The sequence below is a fragment of the Leptosomus discolor genome, chromosome 1 (genome assembly GCF_034619465.1).
Source record: "Leptosomus discolor isolate bLepDis1 chromosome 1, bLepDis1.hap2, whole genome shotgun sequence".
NCBI lineage: Eukaryota > Metazoa > Chordata > Aves > Leptosomiformes > Leptosomidae > Leptosomus > Leptosomus discolor.
In genome coordinates, this window is record NC_141391.1 from 203,108,916 (window position 1) to 203,126,388 (window position 17,473).

Consider the following 17,473-nt stretch of genomic DNA (forward strand, 5'->3'; position numbering starts at 1 on the left):
CCCCCAAGGTCTCGCCCCGGTGGGGCTAGAGTCTCCCCGCCGTCCTGCCCGCTCCCGAGGCCGTCCTTCGCTGCCGCCCCGGCTGCCGGGCTCTGGCTGAGGGCCTGGGGGGAAACGTACGGTAACGACTGCTGAGGGGTTTGTGTGGGGCAGCGGGAAAGCCGAGCCTGACGGTAGGCCTGAATTTACTAAGGGACCACAACTCTGTTGGAAAATGCAGGGATCTACACGTGGGGAAAGGTTAAAATTAGTATCTGTTGCACATTTAGGGAAAGGTTGTAAGCATTTTGCTGTGGGGTCTTGCTGTGATTATCCCACCGCGCCGTGACTCGAGCTTACTCGAGCAGGAGCTTCAGCTCTGCTCTCGAGCACGCTCTTTAGTTTCTGAAGTTCTATTACAATGCTGTGTCTGTCCATCTATTCCCCCCCCCCCCCCCCCCTTATGTTAACTACCTTAATGTATTAAGATCTGTGAATCTTTCCTCAAGGAAACTAGGCCCAGTATTCATAAAGACACCACAAATAACAACCAATCAACAGTCCCAACTGCTGTCAAACAGGCCTTTTTGGACCTCATGAATAAAACGATATTTCTTCAGAAAATCCTGTTCTACTGTCCTGTGCTTTCTATCAGTATTGCAAAGCTCCAAACATGTTATTTCCACACCTTGGTACCTACCCATTTTCCCATTTGTCCTAGGTTACAGGGTAAGATGTGCCCAAAAAGTATTCTATTACGATCTTCAGGAGCTGTTGAGACCAGGTGGGGCGGTGCTCCCTGCCTCCCCCCTCTGGACTATCTTCTGTTAATGGGCACAACAATGCCTTATCGCCTGACCCATCGATAACACCCTCCTGGACTATCTCCTGTTAATGGCCCATCAAGGAACTGCCTCACGACTCCCCATCCCATTGTGAGATGCTCCGCCCGGGGGGAAGGAGCCAAGCAGTCCATGCCAAATAAAAACTGAGATCTCGAACACCCTAGCAGCCTTCTTCCACTGGATTCCCAGAGTTTTTTCCCCCACTGGAGTTCCAGAGGACAAGAGCTACCTACCTACAACTGGACCTCCGGAGGAAGACCAGACCCTTTTACAAGATCGCTGCTTCAACAGAACTACATCCATCGCTTCAGGAGGACTGCAGCCACCATCTTATCGGACTGCTACTGCCACCCTAACAGGGTGTCAGGTTGTATTTCTGACTCTGTCAGTGTAAACCAGTGGGTTGTTGTTTTTTTTTTCCTGCCTTGTGTTATATATATATATATATATATATATATATATATATATATTAGTAAAGAACTGTTATTCCTATTCCCCGTATCTTTGCCTGAAGGCCCCTTAATTTCAAAATTATAATAATTTGGAGGGAAGGGGGTTGCATTTTCCATTTCAAGGGAGGCTCCTGCCTTCCTCAGCAGACACCTGTCTTTCAAACCAAGACACATTTATTGACCATCTCTTTTGCCACTGTTGTAAGTCCCCTTCTTTGCCCCTGCATAACCCTCCCCTAATCACCTTTCCCTGTGCTTCCTAGTTTTGCAGTGTCTGTACCCACATCCAGGGCTTCTGACACCGTTACTTGGGCAGCCTTGGCCTTACTGAGGTACCAATATGGTTATCAGGCACTCTTGGCCCTGTAAGTTTCTAGTTCCGAAAGGACCTTCAAAACTTCTCTGCAGTTATCTGTGTAGTTTCTGCCAAGATGAGACAGATTAGTTCTTTGTTACTCGAATCCACTGGAACTGACATGGTGTACGAAGTTCTTGCATAAGGAGTTTTGAGCAGAGTTGTTTGCAGCTGCTCACAATCTGAAATTATTTACACTTAAAATTTCCCAGGTCTGTGGCCTGGGGATGGAGCCAATGCATTAACGTTTTCCTAGCTGCTGCCAAGCAATGTCTGGATGAAAGGTTACATCCCAAATAATTGTTTATGCGTAACAAATATTGGAGAGCGATACAACCAGCCATTTCAATCCAATCTACACAGCAGAATCAGCCTGGCTTGTAAGAAGCATTTCTAACATGTTTTCATAAACATATTTAATCAGAAGCATAGACAAAATATAACCTCTTAGTACATCCTGGTTATTACAATTTAGCTACTGGCCTACAGCCATTATATTTTATTGAATCTATTAAAATGTTCTTAAAGACTTTTGGTCCCTTAATTCCACATCAGTTTCTGTTTCTGAGCTGCTTACTCACATCTTACTAGCACTGTAAGCTGCCCTCCCAGTAGCCTAACCTCATACTGATGGGACTGTATTTGCATGTCGCCGCTGCCAGAAACTCCAAGTCTGCTTTTTCACTTCAGGGGCTTCGCAAGATCTCAGAAAGACTCACTCTGCAGGGACTGCTGTGCACTTCCACTGCAGCTGATGTTGTTCCTCACCAACCTGGAATGAGATCCGAGGAACAGAGAGAAGCCTCCTGCGAATGTCTGTGAGACTTCCCTTCTCCTGTCGAGTGCACTCCACCACTCCCGGAAGGTATTCTAATTGAAGTTGTAGGAGTCTGGGTTGTTGATCCAAGGCTGCCTGTCTTACAGTGAACCACAGTGTGACAAATATGATGCCATACAATATATGTAATTGCTGGCTGCTTTAGGAAAAAAACCTCACGAACCTTAAAACATTACAGTTAAAAGAAATACCTTCCTCTCCCACCAGTAAGCTGACAAAGTATTCAGAAGCAGAAATATGAAATGCCTGTGTATTAGCAGCTGGTTAGACAGAAATCCAACTAATTCTCTGCTGAAAGAAAGGCAAAGAGAAAGTTCAAGCTTGTTGCATTCCAGTTTGGCTTGTATGACAGCTGTTTCGTCATCACACACTGTGTTTGCCCAACCATCAACCCCAGACAGAGATAAGACCTAAGAAACAACTTAAAAGTAGGGCATAGAGAAAATGGGGTTGTACAGTCTGCGTGAGGGAGCTGGGGCTACTGCAGCAGGGTAGAAGTTGCAACAAAGTACAGGTATTATGAGAATATCGCATTATTGTGCGTGGTGGCTTAACATACAGAGCTGGATCAGTTATAGGAGGCAAAGGACCTAAAACAGGAAACAAAGCTTTGTACCATATCTTACTTGCAGAATAACTTTTAAAAATTTGAAATTTAGAAAGACTGAGTACCTGGTAATGTTACAAGTAACATATACACGGAAGGAATGTATCTAGTGGCTTTAAACTGGAGATGAGAATTTTCCCATATTCAAATAGCTTATAATGAGAAATACGACCATATTCTAAAACAACATTGGGAGTTAAATAACTCCCATCTTTAGCAATTTATGTATATGTGAACAGTATGGCTGTTCCGAGTATGCCTTTAAGACTCCAATTTTGTAGTTTATTCTGCGTTAACATGGTGAAGTGTGTTTATATGCATTCAAAATCCACAAGGGAAGAGGGTGTATGATTTATTTCACCCTCAAAAAGGGATGATAAACTTCCGTTGACTTTTATGGTGCAGAATCACAGAATCACAGACTGGTAGGGGTCAGAAGGGACCTCTGAAGATCATCTAGTCCAACCCTCCTGCTAAAGCAGGTTCACCTACAGCAGGTTGCACAGGATCATGTCCAGGTGGGTTCTGAGTATCTCCAGGGAAGGAGACTCCACAGCCTCCCTGGGCAGCCTGTGCCAGTGCTCTGTCACCCTCAGAGTAAAGAAATTTTTCCTCATGTTCAGGCGGAACTTCCTGTGCTCCAGTTTGTGCCCGTTGCCCCTTGCCCTGTCACTGGGCACCACTGAAAAAAGCCTGGTCCCATCTTCTTGACATTCGCCCTTTAGATATTTAATAATTGGCCAGATCATGCACTTCTTAATTACTAGCAATATTAACAGCAACCTAGGTTTTGTACTTCAGGCAGAAATCTCTATGATTGATCTCACACAGGCACAGCAACTGCTGCCTTCAAAATCATTACGTATTCATTTCTAAATAGGTCAAGGTATTTCAAGTCCTCTAAAATTCAACTTCCCCCTCTATTAAAAAAAAAAAAAAAAAAAAAAAGCCTTGCATTTGTGTTATTTGATTATAATACATTTTTCTTCTCTGCTCCTTGTGGCTAATGGGACAGTTCGCAGCAAATCATAGTTGCTTGCCAAATCACAAAAATCTTAAGAAAATGCTAACACAGGGCTTGGTTAATACCTTTCTTCTACAACTCAGTTGTATAGTCTTTACTTTTTATTTTCGATGCAGGAGGCTGGAAGCATTTTTGGAACTGAGGGGAACCGAGTATTGCACTATAGTTGGATGAAATCGAGACTGGAAATTCAGTAGTACAAAATACAATGTCATGCAGTTGGGAAATAAGAACTTTTGCTGTAAAACTGGGAGCTCATAACTTCCATGATGAATATTAGTTGAGGAAAAGTGAGGCATTAGAAAGAGAAGTATTAACTGCAGAACACATTGCTGGGGTTTTACCTGGAATGCTATACATAATTGTGCTCATCAAATGTCAGGAAAAGATTACAATCCAGAAGAGTGAAAAAAAATTGTTGCCTGAAGGAATGGAGAACCTATTGCACCTAAAAAGACTGTAGAGGTTGTCTGAAATAGCCTAGGACAGCAAAGCATGTCTGTGGTGTTCCATTTGTTAACGCGTCAGGAAGGTGACGATACCAGAACAGCTGTGTAACTTCACTGTTAAATAGCGAACGAGACTTGGTGACTCGGGTCATGCCTTGCACACTTTTGTTGCTATGCCTAAATCAGACACATTCGCTATGAAAAATGATCAAGTCTTTTATGCCATTGCATTAAAAAAAAAGAGATAATTTAGATATCTAAACAATTAAAAGATTTGGGGAGTGGAATCAAAAGCAAGCTCCCCTCTCCCAGGTTGTCATTGTTGATAGCATAATAAAAAAATACTATTGTATACAAAACCAAGTAATTTATTTAGAAAATTTAGAACTATCCACTTGTATATTCATAGAAGTACCAGAGTTACAAAACTAGGCAATTTCTGGTATGAGTTTCTGTGTAAACACATAAAGAAAACAAATCATTTAATTACAAACAATTGTACTGCACAAAGTTATGAAATTTCTGTTGCAGAACAAATGCAGCTGGTGTGTAATGTTATTATCTTGTTCCAATTTTCACTACTTCCCTCCTATACGAAGATTCAAAGCCAAGTGGCTGTCATGCTTCGATAAGCAACATGCCAGCAGGCAGAAAGGACAGCAAGAGCCCCACTAAGAGAATCTGTCAGCTCTTCTTTGACCTATAAAGTTCTGTTTTGGTACATGACAGGGATTGAATCTTTTATATATTATTATACAGTAGATAAACCAAACTGAATTTAGTTAGGCTAAACTGGCAAGTCTTGTAGTTCAGATTCAGCTAAGTTTGTACTTAGTTTAAACTATCTCTTCATGTTACTCTTGCCTTTTTTCTGTCATCGTTTATCTATTCCAGGTTTCTTCCACTATACGAAGTGTGGAATTTTTCTGAGTTGTAAGTAAGTTTAGAAAGTTTCAGTCTGCAAAAGGAACATCTAATTTAAAAGAGGATACCGTGCTCGGCTTCAAGGCCTCACAGTCTCTAAAAAAAAAATTACTCAAATTTAAAACTACAGCTTATGTCAGTTAAAGCAAAACCTGATGTAATTGCTCCCTTTGTGTTCTTTTGGTCTGAAATTCTTGGTATTATTTACGAGTAGTCCTTCTGATTTTAGGAGGTTTCACATAAGAAAGACCCTAGTTTTGAAAACATATTGCTGTAAGCAATTATCTGGTGAAAAAATAAATTACTGGAGTCTGACAATAATCAGTCCTCTGTGTAGTCATGCATTGTAAATGGAATTCACATTTGTGGAATCTGGAATATTTTCTGGAGTGAAAAATGCTGACATAAAAATACTAAAAATATGAAGTATCACCCTGATCATGTTATGCTGTGTTGAAAACACTTAGGCAATATATGAATGTGACTAATAAGTAGGGACCCAATTAGCACTATAAGAACGTATCAGCAATTTCAAAATACACGTTTACGTAGAACTAAAAGACTCTGGTTGTCACACACCATAATGGTCACTCAGATAGTCTAGTACTGCTGAGGTACTTGATAAAACATTAAAAACTTTCTTTTCCTGTTTTGAAGTTACCCGTTCCATCATGTACATCAAGTGGTGGTGAAAACACGTAAAAGGAGTTCCATGCTCAAGAGCAATGTCAACCCAGTCCTGGATGCACTTCAAAGGGGTCTCTTCGTATCCTGCAAACATAGCTGGATTTGCCAAGAGTCCTCTAGCCACCATTATACCTTCAAATTGGAAATCAAAGCAGTAAGTTACATTACAGTTTAAGTTTTCCATTCAATCTTCCTGTAGATTTTGTACAGCACTCCTTAGGACAACCACCCAAAGCTTACAGACAAGTAAGGGGAGAACAATAGGGATGAGGACTGCAGCTATACCAGAGTGATACATTTAACGGTCCAAACCTCAGAGCACCTACACCACCTGTCAACACATTCCACTCGATGACGTATCCTTCCAGAAATTTTGAAATGAAGCACAGAACACAGAAGCCTTTCTTCCTGACTTTCGAAACGGCAAAACTGTTTGCTACACACATACAAGCCTGCCTTTTTAACATAAAATTACAATGGAAAGACACAAAAGTAGTAATATGCTAAATTTAGTTGGGTTTAGTGCAACTCAGCTGATGCACTGGCCTAGAATCCTTCTTCCAGTAAGAGCTCAATGTCTCCATTATATAAATCTCAGGGCTCTTAACCTGCAGTAAATCTTTCTAAACAAGGCAGCCTATTTATAACTGTAATTCCGAATTGTCAGATAAACCCCTACAAGTTCTACTGTAATTTTTCTGCGATTAAGGAATTCTGTTTTTCTGCACTGTCAACATATAATCTATCATGCTTAGTCTTTTCTTAAAAAATAGGATAATCAAAAATGAAAAATTCATTTTGCTACAATACATGAGAGAAAAAACCCTAATGCTATATAGTTTTGCCACTGAAGAAGCTCAGCTGAGCTACAAGAACACTCTTTTCTGTTATGTATTTCCTTCCTGCTGTGTATCTGGGGGAAAGTCACTGTAGCAGCATGGCAGTTTGGTTCAACTAATTTTTGTTGTTGCTATTAAAAACCAATAGTGTCAAAAGAAATCTGCCACCTGAACCTTTCCTTATGACACTAGCCACTGTTCTCTGTCCTGTTGTTCTCTAGCTGTTAAGATACAAAGTGCGTAGACACAGATCACCTCTTCAAACGTATACTGAACTTCCATATTGTCTTGAAACCATAGGCAGTTGCAGGAATCTATTGTGACTAAATAACTGCAGGGCAATCCTGCAAAAAGATCCTGAAATTTTACCACTGAAGTGTAAGACAAGATAAATACATACAGATATGAGAGTGCAATGCCTCACTGTCTCCTTGAAGCTACCACCTTAACTGTTAAGTATCTGGCTTAACAGTATTTCCTTTTTTTGCCATATTCTCACTATAAGAAATCTGCTCCCATGTGCAGGAAGTAGATTTCCAAGTGGAAGTTTACAGTTCTTTAAAAGATGATCAGCTCCCTAAAGAGACAGAATGAATGTCTGAAGGTCCCCCTGAACTCCACTACTGAGTGATGAGTTAGCATAATTAAGCAAAGAGCTTTTGTAATTTGCCTCGGAAATCATTACTTATGGATTTGAATAACAGTGCTCTAGTGCTCTGATGATTACAAGTGATTCTGTTTATGAGTCTGTAAGGCATCTAAAGCATCCTCTTCCATTTGTCTCCTCAAAGAGTGAAAAGCACTCAAATCATGTCCTACTTACAGCCAAAATAAACACTTTGAAATCTGACTTGTAAGTTTACTTAGAAAATAGAGTATGTTTAATCTTACCATCTGCTCCTGTCAAGTGATGAACATTTTCAGCATCTTTTAAAGTTTTAATGTCTCCATTAGCCACAATAGGTATAGACATGCTTTGTTTAATTATTTTAATTGCATCATAATGTACAGGCTGATGTCTTTCTTCTACACTTCTTCCATGTACTGTAATCCATGAAACTCCAGTTGCTTCAGCTTTTTGACACAAGTCAACTGTTCTTTTTAAGTCCTCGTGGATCCTAAATTCCAAGGAATGAAAATGTCAGATAGCAATTTACCTGAGCTGTAAAAAAAGCCCTCCTCCATTAGGAGGAGTTACTACAGATAAAGAGGGTTTAGTGTATGGAAACCACTATTTAATTCAGCATTTCCCAATTACATCACATCTCTGAAATATATATAGTACATTTTATAGAGATTGAGCAAGGGGGGCCAAAAGGTTCTAAAATAAACATCCTTATTTTGCAAAAAAACCCAAACAATTTGTAATAGTTCCCCTTTCCTGAAGGACTGCAAACCGAGTTGAAACTTAACTGACCAATATGCAAAGACCATACAGGATGTGTGGATAAACAGCAGAGGAAGTGGTACAAGCCATGCAAACCAACAGTTTACAGAAGTCTAGAATGCCATGAAGGGAAGCAGGACATGTTCTTTACAGCGCACTGTGGGGACCGGCTTCCAGTTTTGTTATACCCTTCCCTCTACAGCCAACAGCAACTGTGGCTCTGGCCTCCACAGGTCACAAAGTAAAGCCTTGTGATGATACAGACTCTGCGTTGCTTTTCTTTTATGGAACCCTAAACCTTTTAACTTGTACTTTCATGTCGTTCGGATTGCAAGGAAACTCCAGCATCCAGTATACTACCTGGGTAAGTAGGCAAAGGCTGTGCTGGTTCTGCTATCTAAGTTTGGGATTACTTGCTCCAGACATTCTTTCACTATCTGGGGTTAAAAAATCTCAACAGTCTTCACATGTAAGGAAATTATTATAATGTGTAATATTACATTAACAGAATTACATGTATTATAGTGTAACTATTACACGAACGTGTTCCCTTAAAAAAATAAAAAGGATTCTTCCATGTACCACAAACAGTACTTCAGTTAGACCTACCTTATTTTAATAGATACTGAAAATCTAGGGTTGTCAATCTGATTCCGTACATGTCTCACCATATCTCGAACTAGTTCTGGTTTATTTATTAAGCAAGCACCATAACCTTCTGCCATCGCCCATCTTTAAAAGAAAAAGAAATTTCTATTCTACATTTGAAAAAATGCAGATCGATTTCAGTCAAATACATCAGTTTCTTTCCTAAGGACTTTTAGAATGTGTGGTTGAGTAAACAGACATAGTACTGGCTGTAGAACAATGATTCGTTTCCAGTTTGACACCAGCTTTCAGGTCCTCCTTCAGTCTTCATTGTGCTGTTAGAACTTTGGACAAGTCACTGATCTCTTCCAGTTGAATTTTCTGTCCACAAAATGGACTCACAAGGAAGATAAATTAGCATTTAATCAACACTGGTTTAGATCATACATAAAATCAATAGTTTGATGTCTCCCTTTCCATTGGGTCACGGATTTCTTCTAAACCAAAAACGGATTGAAAAGCGAGATTTTTGCAGGACAAGTAAGGATATGATTTCAGTAATGATTCTGTTTTCCCTCGACTGCAAAACGCTTTATTTTGATTGGCAGGAAATAACCTTTGCTTCCTCTTAACAGAAGCAGGGTTTTTTTCTTATAAAGGCAGATTAAGTGCGTGAAGTTTTGTTATTTTGAAACCAGCATGCACCAGAAACAAAGGATTCAAATGTAAGAAAGTATTTTTGGCCTAAAAGGAACTTAGAGTTTGGCATACTTAACTGTATTTAGCTTAGGGGGAAAAAACCACACTTCCATTCCAAAGCCTCAGATCTCTCCAGAAAAGGGTTTTCTCAAATACTGTGATTTTAAGTCAAGATAACCTAATTAGAATACATGAATCAAGTATTTGCACGGTAATATTATCTTCTGCTTTCCTCCATCTATTTTTGAGGTCTTCACTTAGAAAAAAAGACTGCCTGACAAGCATGTAATAAATGGTTCGCAACTGAACCAGTTAGCTCAAGAATATTCACTTGTGCATTACTACTCTGTTTCACTGTCAAGACAAAATCTTTATCAATTTCAGTGAGAAGTAGATCACTAATTCACTGTACTTATAAACCTAATAAAATATGGAAAAAATAATTTTCAGCACTTCCTGAATAATATAATCTGTATAATTATATTTTAGAGACTATCCTTCACTTGCAGAAGTCTGAGACATCAGGGACTTGCCTCATTGTTTTGGGAATTGCCACATCATTTCTGAAAACACTCTCCAAATTATTTGCAGCAAGCTCTTTTTGGTAATGCATATTTAACAGCTGTTGAGAAGGGATGGACACTTCACTTCTGTTCACTTCTGAGCCAACACTCAATACCTCAGAAATGAAAAAAGGCAGGTTGGCAAATACACCTGGTTTTCCCAGTCACATCATGGTGACAGGCATCTCAGAACATTCAGAACAGTGTCTTGCCACAGAGACGTTTCTGACAGGTTAAAAAAGCTCTTTCTCTCTAAAAGGCTATTTTTAAGTTAAGACAGAAATTACTATGAAAATGAAGATGAGCATTCTTTATTCTCAGATTATTTCATCATTATTTCACCAGCTTTTTCAAAACTTTACCTCTGAGGACAGCCACAGTTTAGGTCTATTCCATCTGCAAAAGGACAGACGATACGGGCAGCATCACACAAAACCTGTGCTTCTTTAGCAGCAAACTGAACAATCAATGGATGATCACCTACTCCAATGAAAAGATATTTAGAGATTTAAAAAAACCCAGAAACTAAAATCCTAAATTTTGAACGTTTTTCATACATTGAAAAGCTCTCTGGCCAAGGTCCTGGGCAACTGCCTACTTGAGCAGGGGGGGCTGGATAACATGACCTACAGAGGTCGTTCCAAATTCAGCTGTGCTGTGATTCTACAAGCCCTAGATCACAAACAAGGGTAGCTGAGCAGTGGTTACTAAATGAGTATGCCTGTCGAAAGAGGTGGGAATTCAGACATATGTATGTGTCCTAGATGGCTGCTAGTTCAACATACACTGACTGAAATTGGTCAGATGCTTATCTTTCACAAAGATGACCTATGAAACTAAGTATTCTCTATTTTCAGCAGCCTTCATGCTTCCCCTACTAGCCTGCCCCTTCTTGTCTGCATGCTGCCCCTTTGTTGTGCTGACGCAGTTGTGTCTTGCCAGGTGGAAAACTTGCTTGTGGAACCAACCCTTCAGAAAGGAGCTGAACAACCCATGAACTTTGCCCTTCCTTATTGTGGGAAAATAAAGGAAGATTGGTGAGGAGGACTGTAAACACGCTCAAGTGATTTGCAGCTGGGGTGTTGAAAACCACACAGATCACACTATTCGTTGTTTAGTTCTGTGTGACAAGTAGAACATCTGTTCAGATAGCACAGGCCTGCGACGGACTTGGAGGCACCTTACAGAACACGCCTGAGATTCCTGCCCTGCTGGGGAAAGATCAAAGCACAGTGGAAAAATAGGCCTGCTAAATCCCTGATACAACAGGCGAAAAGCAGCGGGGGTGTCAGCTTTTTGCTCGCTAGCAGGACTGAGCTCCGCGGTGCCTCATCGCCACGTAAGTGCCTCTGCCCAGGTGCTTCTGCAGAGGTCCCCTGGATCGTGAGGTAACAAGAATAAATTTACTTTTTACATTTCATCTGTGGTTTTGTGCTTGTTCCTGTGTCCTGCCTGTGCCGGCTCACACACTCATCCCAGCCCATCTTCTTCCTCTTCTGTGCCCACAGGGCTGGGTTTTATCCACAACGCAATATGCAGAGTTGGAATGAGAACACACAGGCAGAGGCTGCTTTAGCAGCTTTGTCTCAAGTGAGAAACCAAAGTGTCAGTGCTCCTCAACTTGGGTTTGCTGAACTCCTTGCAATTTACTAAGCCCTGCAGAGAGCCAGATGGTCATCTGGAACATGCTCTCCTCTTCTACAGCTACTGCATTATATTAAAGGCATCTAAAATATTTCAAACAGTCTTAGGACTCACTTCCCATTTGTCCTAGGTTACAGTGTAAGATGTGCCCAAAAAGTATTCTATTAACATCTTCAGGAGCTGTTGAGACCAGGTGGGGCAGTGCTCCCTGCCTCCCCCCTCTGGACTATCTCCTGTTAATGGGCACAACAATGCCTTATCGCCTGACCCATCGATAACTCGTCCTGGACTATCTCCTGTTGATGGCCCATCAAGGAACTGCCTCACGACTCGCCATCCCATTGTGAGATGCTCCGCCCGGGGGGAAGGAGCCAAGCAGCCCATGCCAAATAAAAACTGAGACCTCCAACACCCTAGCAGCCTTCTTCCACTGGATTCCCAGAGGAGTTTTTTCCCCCACTGGAGTTCCAGAGGACAAGAGCTACCTACCTACAACTGGACCTCTGGAGGAAGACCAGATCCTTTTACAAGATCGCTGCTTCACCAGAACTACATCCCTCCCTTCAGGAGGACTGCAGCCACCATCTTATTGGACTGCTACTGCCACCCTAACAGGGTGTCAGGTTGTATTTCTGACTCTGTCAGTGTAAACCACTGGTTTTTTTTTTCGTGTCTTGTTTTATATATATATATATAAAAATAAGAACTGTTATTCCTATTCCCCATATTTTTTTCCTGAAGGTCCCTAATTTCAAAATTATAATAATTTGGAGGGAAGGGGGTTGCATTTTCAATTTCAAGGGAGGCTCCTGCCTTCCTCAGCAGACACCTGTCTTTCAAACCAAGACACCATACAAACAACTGGTGTAGTTAAGAGGAAGGGGGACATCTAAGCACTGATGGAAAGAGATGATCCAGCAAATGCACAAAGCAAGTGCACCTCTGGTACTGAAAAGACCACAAGTGCTTCTGAAGATTTTTCTATTTTAGTGGAAAGTAAGTAGTTCTTGAGATAGTGGAGCTTAAGTCAGAGATGGCAGCAATACCCTCTCAATCAAGTTGACATACTTCTGGAAGTTACCTAAAAATCCAGCAAGCAAAAAAAATCCCTTGCCTATTTTCAAAACTGTGCTCTGGCTGAAGAGATTTATATTACTGCAGCTAATACTCTGGAATAATTCCACTCTCCTAAGTTTTCATTGAGCATTAAGCAATAAAAATACTGAGTCTCGCCATACTAAATTTTTTAGCAGTAGCCACAAAGAACATCTACCTCTATTTTAGAAATACACAACAAAGAAATGTCAATGCCAAAGAACATGGGAAACAGAAATTGCATTTGTTGGCTCCAAACCTAGAACCCTAATTAGAGGGCAAAATCCCGAAACAGTCAACAAGTTAAATATAAAACCACAGTAAAATTTCACAACTTGTTGTGGAGCTACTTGTTAAAAGCATCAATGCTAATAATGTAAATACTATAATCTTGGTAAAGGTGTCTGCAGCAGAATGTTTTAGAGACCTATAAAATTAACAGCAGCACGAAGGAGGTGAATAGGGAAAAGATACTGTTTACAACACCGGAACATTTCAGTTTGTACCCGTTCTTATCAGGCAGCAAAGTTACAGCAAAAAGGAGAATTTCCTCTTTCCCTGTCCCTTCATACTTCATACCACTGCTTTTGCTTTACAGCCGGGACTCTGCACAACTCCTTATGCTCCTTCTTTTCATATGCGTTCTGGTTATGTTTCTGTACCACGCCTGAAGGCTCTTCTCATAGACACCAGCCATGCTTCAACTTCCTGGTCTCTTTTTGCCTTTTTGCTCCTTTTTATCACCCTCTCAATATCTCAAGGAGTCCACCAACAGCCCCTTCCACCTTCCACTCCAATGTGAAACCCTGCTTCTTTTATCAGTCCCTGATTCCACTGTATCAATGTGCGGTCTATTTATTTTTTCACCCTTAGCAGCCCTCTTATTTTTGTTAGAGACCAGAAAACTTATCTCGTTAATAAGTTAAGTGTTCGTCTCTGAAACACACAAGAAACAGCAATGGCTGGGAAAAGAATCTTACTACCATTTCGTACTGGGTCTGGCTAGGATGGAGGTGATTTTTTAATTAATTTAAAGTTTACTTATGGCAGCCTGTACGGTGCTGTGTTTTGGATTTTGAGACAAAACCAGTGCTGATAATGCACCAATGTTTTGGCTGTTGCTGGACAGTACTTGCACTGTGTCAAATCTTCTTCTTGGGCTAGGCAAGAAATTGGGAGTGGATACAGTTGGGACAGCTGACCCAAACTGGCCCAAGGAATATTCCATACTATGTTACATCAAGCTCAGCAATAAAACTGGAGTGGCAGGAGAAGAAGAAAGTGGGTCGGGGCATGGAAGTTGTGTTCCAGGGTGGCCGTTGCCTGGAGACAGGCTGGGCATTGGTCTGCTGGTGTGAGGTAGGAAGTAATTGACTCTGCATCTCTTGGTTTTTCCTCATTCTTTCCTTCACTTATTAAGCTATCTGTATCCTGACCCATCAGTTTTTCTTGCTTTTGCTCTTCCCAGTGTCTCCCTGTGCTGCTGGGGGGGGTTGAGGAGGAACGAGTGAGCAGCTGTGTGGGTGCATGGCTGCTGGCCAGCTGTGTGTGGTCAACCACCACACATTTGTATCAGTTTGGAGGCCTCAATTTCAGGGGGAGACCAGGTTTTCCACTATTTAATTTGACACACGATCACTGGAATATGCCTACTGTCATCTACAGTATTTCTATGGTTTTACAATCAATCAGATATGCTATACCAAAACTGTTAATGGACGTCAAAGTTGTGTGACAGACTTTGTTCACTTGGCCAGTTTGGTTTATCACCACATAAAACATGCTGACAAGGCAATGGTTTCTTAACAAAAATACCTTTGTTCGTTGTGAATTCGCTGTCTCTAGCTTTTGCAGATCTCACAAAATCAGCTGCCACTATCATTGGTGTGTAACACAAATCGCAACTGTATTTTCTAACCAAGGTTCTGAAAGCCAACCTGCAGACACGTGAAAATTAAGAGATAAACAGTAAAGACATTTTTCTGATTAGCTATTCTAAAATGCTGTTCTGACAGGCAGTACTGTGAGGATGCCCAACTATAATCATAAAACCTGTCCCATGTCTATCTCCACCTTAAATAATTCAAGGAGAAAAAAGGTAATCACCCCTGTTTCTATAGCCAAGATAAACTTCCTCAGAGAAAACACACTCAAAACACAGTTAACATAACAATTACTCACTTTGAATAGCGGACCATGGGGGCACATATTTTTACAATTTGCCCCGAATGAAACAAATCCATGGGATCTTGTAGTTGGCATTGTTTAGCTTCTACGATGTCACCAAACATGTATGATTAACAATCCTTTTACCATCTGGAAAAACAAGCAGTGTTTGCGTGGAAGTACTTCCGCTGTTTCTCACAGGCCACGCAGCAAAGCATCAGCGCTTAAACGGGACTTGCTTCTCGTCCCAGCACCCCGCAAGAAGCCCCTCGCTTGCAGCCTCGGAACGAGCCTTTCGCCACTGCCGGCTGCGGACCGGCCCTGCGCCGGCCGCCCCGCCGCAGCAACCCGCAACACCCCCCTTGCGATGCCGCTGCGCTTCCGCCCCTCGCAGCGCGGACCGGCGGGGCTGGTGGGCGGGCTCCAGCCCGGCCCCTCCGCGCAGGGCCGGCTCCGCGGCCGGGCCCGGGGCTCAGGGCAGCCCCCGCCCCGCCCCACAGGCCTCACGGAGAAGGTTCTTCCTCAAGTCTGGCGAAAGCCGCCCGTGTTTCAGCCTGGGCCCGCTGTCTCCTGTCCTCCCGCTCCAGGCCCGGCTCCACCCGCCTCTCCCCGCCTGGCGGGGGCTGCGGCCCGGCCCGCGCTCCTCCCCTGCGTGCAGGGGCCTGCCGGGTGCAGGAAGCGTGGCCCCGCGAAGCGCCGCACGGCTGCCCCCGTCCCGTCCCGTCCCGTCCAATCCGCCCCGCTCCTACTGCCCACGCCCTTCCGCCCGGCCCGGCCCGGTCCCCCGCTCACCACGTGCGCTATCTCCCCGCCGCCCGCCCGCGGGGCGGCCCCTCTCCGTCGCGGGCTTTCGCCATCATCGCCGCGCGCCGCCGCCCAGGAGTGACGCGCGGGCCGCCGGCACCTGCCAGCATGGAGGAGGCGGGGGCGGGCGGCGGCGCGGCCCCGGCCCCGGCCCCGGCGCTCGCCGAGCTGCTGGCGGACGGTGAGGCGCGGTCGGGGGTGGCGGTTGCGGGGGGCGCGGCGCGGCAGCGCCGGGCTGTGCCCCCGCCGACGGGAGCGCGTCCGGGGTGCCGTCCATGGGTGGCCCTGAGGAGCCGGAGGGTCCTTCGCGAGGGCGGCGTTGGGGCAGGCGGGCAGGGTGGGGGGGAGCGGCGCCGGTGCTCGGGGACGGGGCGAGGAGGGCGGAGAAGCCCCGTGCTGTCCAGCCCAGGAAAGTTTGGGCGGCGCAAGGACGGCAGGCGCTGGGGAGTGCTGCCGCGCCTGCCGAGCGCCCCCTCCTCGGGGAGGAGACCCCCGCCGCCGGCAGAGGGGTCTCTGCGGCGGGGGCCGGCGGGGTGGCCCGTTCCCCGGCCGTCGTGGCTCTTCAAGGGAAAACGAGTGCCTTGAAGGGGAAGCGGAGGTGCCTGGAAATACCGGCGTACGCTGCCGGGACCTCGGGTCCCGCTCAGCAGCGTCGGTGATTTGGTAGCATACCGGAACCGCTGTAAGAGTCCGGTGCGACTTCGTGGAGTTGTGTCTCGTGACACTTAGGTCCTTGGCGGTTGCAGGTGACTGGTGTGGGTGTGATTTTGGGCACAACAGCCTGACCCTGCTTATGCTGTAAAGTTTGAGGAAGAAGGTATCGATGCTTTCTAGTGCGTTCTGCTCAAGAAAAGGCTGTGGGGAACAAAGGAACATGTGTCGTTTTTCCACCATCTACACACCCCCACCCCCCAGCTCCAAACGTTTCTCTTGGTTGTGCTCTCTTCTCCGGTCATGTCTCATGCCTGCTGTGTGATGCAGAGAACATACACAGTTACATTTGGAGAAACTGATGCTCAGAGAACTGTACGCTTTAGGTCCATAAGTGTTATTTGACTGGTTTGAAGCATGATGATAAAATCTAAATCTTTTTCAGAATGTTATGCTGACTTCTTCAGAGAAGACTTTGATGTGAAAGCTTACACTTCCCAGTCTATCCATCAGGCTGTGATAGCTGAGCAACTGGCAAAACTTGCCCAAGGCATTAGTCAGTTGGATAAAGAGCTTCACTTACAAGTAAGTTTAAACCATAGTGGTTGTTATAGACTAGTCAAAAGCTCAGTAATCTTATGATCTTGTTGTCTCTGAAATTGCCCAGTGTACTCTGCAAGCGGTAACTAAAGGTAAGACTTGCAGCACAGCTAGTAGTGAATCTGATATGTAACTCAGCCCAGCCACCCAACACTCCTACCAAGAAGCCATGGACTGCTTTTTGGTAAAATCTCCGCACACACCACAGATCCACAGTGGACCTTGCAGTGAGAACACATGCTAAGTTTCTGTAGAGCTTCCTCCCTACCCCGCCCCA

At 43.8% G+C, this 17,473-nt stretch overlaps 2 protein-coding genes across 4 annotated transcripts in view; one reads left to right on the forward strand and one right to left on the reverse strand.

Annotated features, from left to right (window-relative positions):
• Positions 1 to 4,745: 4,745 nt before the first annotated feature.
• On the reverse strand, positions 4,746 to 15,447 carry DUS4L (dihydrouridine synthase 4 like). Of its 3 annotated transcripts, none has more exons than XM_086480594.1 (6): positions 15,157 to 15,447; positions 14,791 to 14,912; positions 10,599 to 10,632; positions 8,996 to 9,118; positions 7,891 to 8,117; positions 4,746 to 6,292 (listed from the first exon to the last, which is right to left on the reverse strand). In XM_086480594.1, the coding sequence occupies exons 1-6, from the start codon at positions 15,264 to 15,266 to the stop codon at positions 6,045 to 6,047; spliced, it is 864 nt and encodes a 287-aa protein (XP_086336720.1). In that variant the 5' UTR covers positions 15,267 to 15,447; the 3' UTR covers positions 4,746 to 6,044. The 3 variants fall into 3 exon arrangements, with proteins under 3 accessions (XP_086336720.1, XP_009947824.1, XP_086336715.1); XM_009949522.2 differs by having other exon boundaries at positions 10,599 to 10,716; XM_086480589.1 differs by having other exon boundaries at positions 10,599 to 10,719.
• Positions 15,448 to 16,053: 606 nt separating this feature from the next.
• Positions 16,054 to 17,473, forward strand: part of COG5 (component of oligomeric golgi complex 5) — a 194,023-nt gene continuing 192,603 nt past the window's right edge. Inside the window, exons 1-2 of the mRNA XM_086480612.1 lie at positions 16,054 to 16,126; positions 17,042 to 17,181. Coding sequence (XP_086336738.1) covers positions 16,054 to 16,126; positions 17,042 to 17,181 — 213 coding nt within the window. The remainder of the gene's footprint in view (positions 16,127 to 17,041; positions 17,182 to 17,473) is intronic.

Coding starts and splice junctions, on each gene's coding strand:
- DUS4L (XM_086480589.1), bottom strand. CDS start 15,266: ATGTTTGGTGACATCGTAGAAGCTAAACAATGCCAACTACAAGATCCC. Junction 14,913..15,156: donor CCCATGGTCCGCTATTCAAA/GTGAGTAATTGT, acceptor ACGTGTCTGCAG/GTTGGCTTTCAGAACCTTGG. Junction 10,720..14,790: donor CGAATTCACAACGAACAAAG/GTATTTTTGTTA, acceptor TTTTCATTGGAG/TAGGTGATCATCCATTGATT.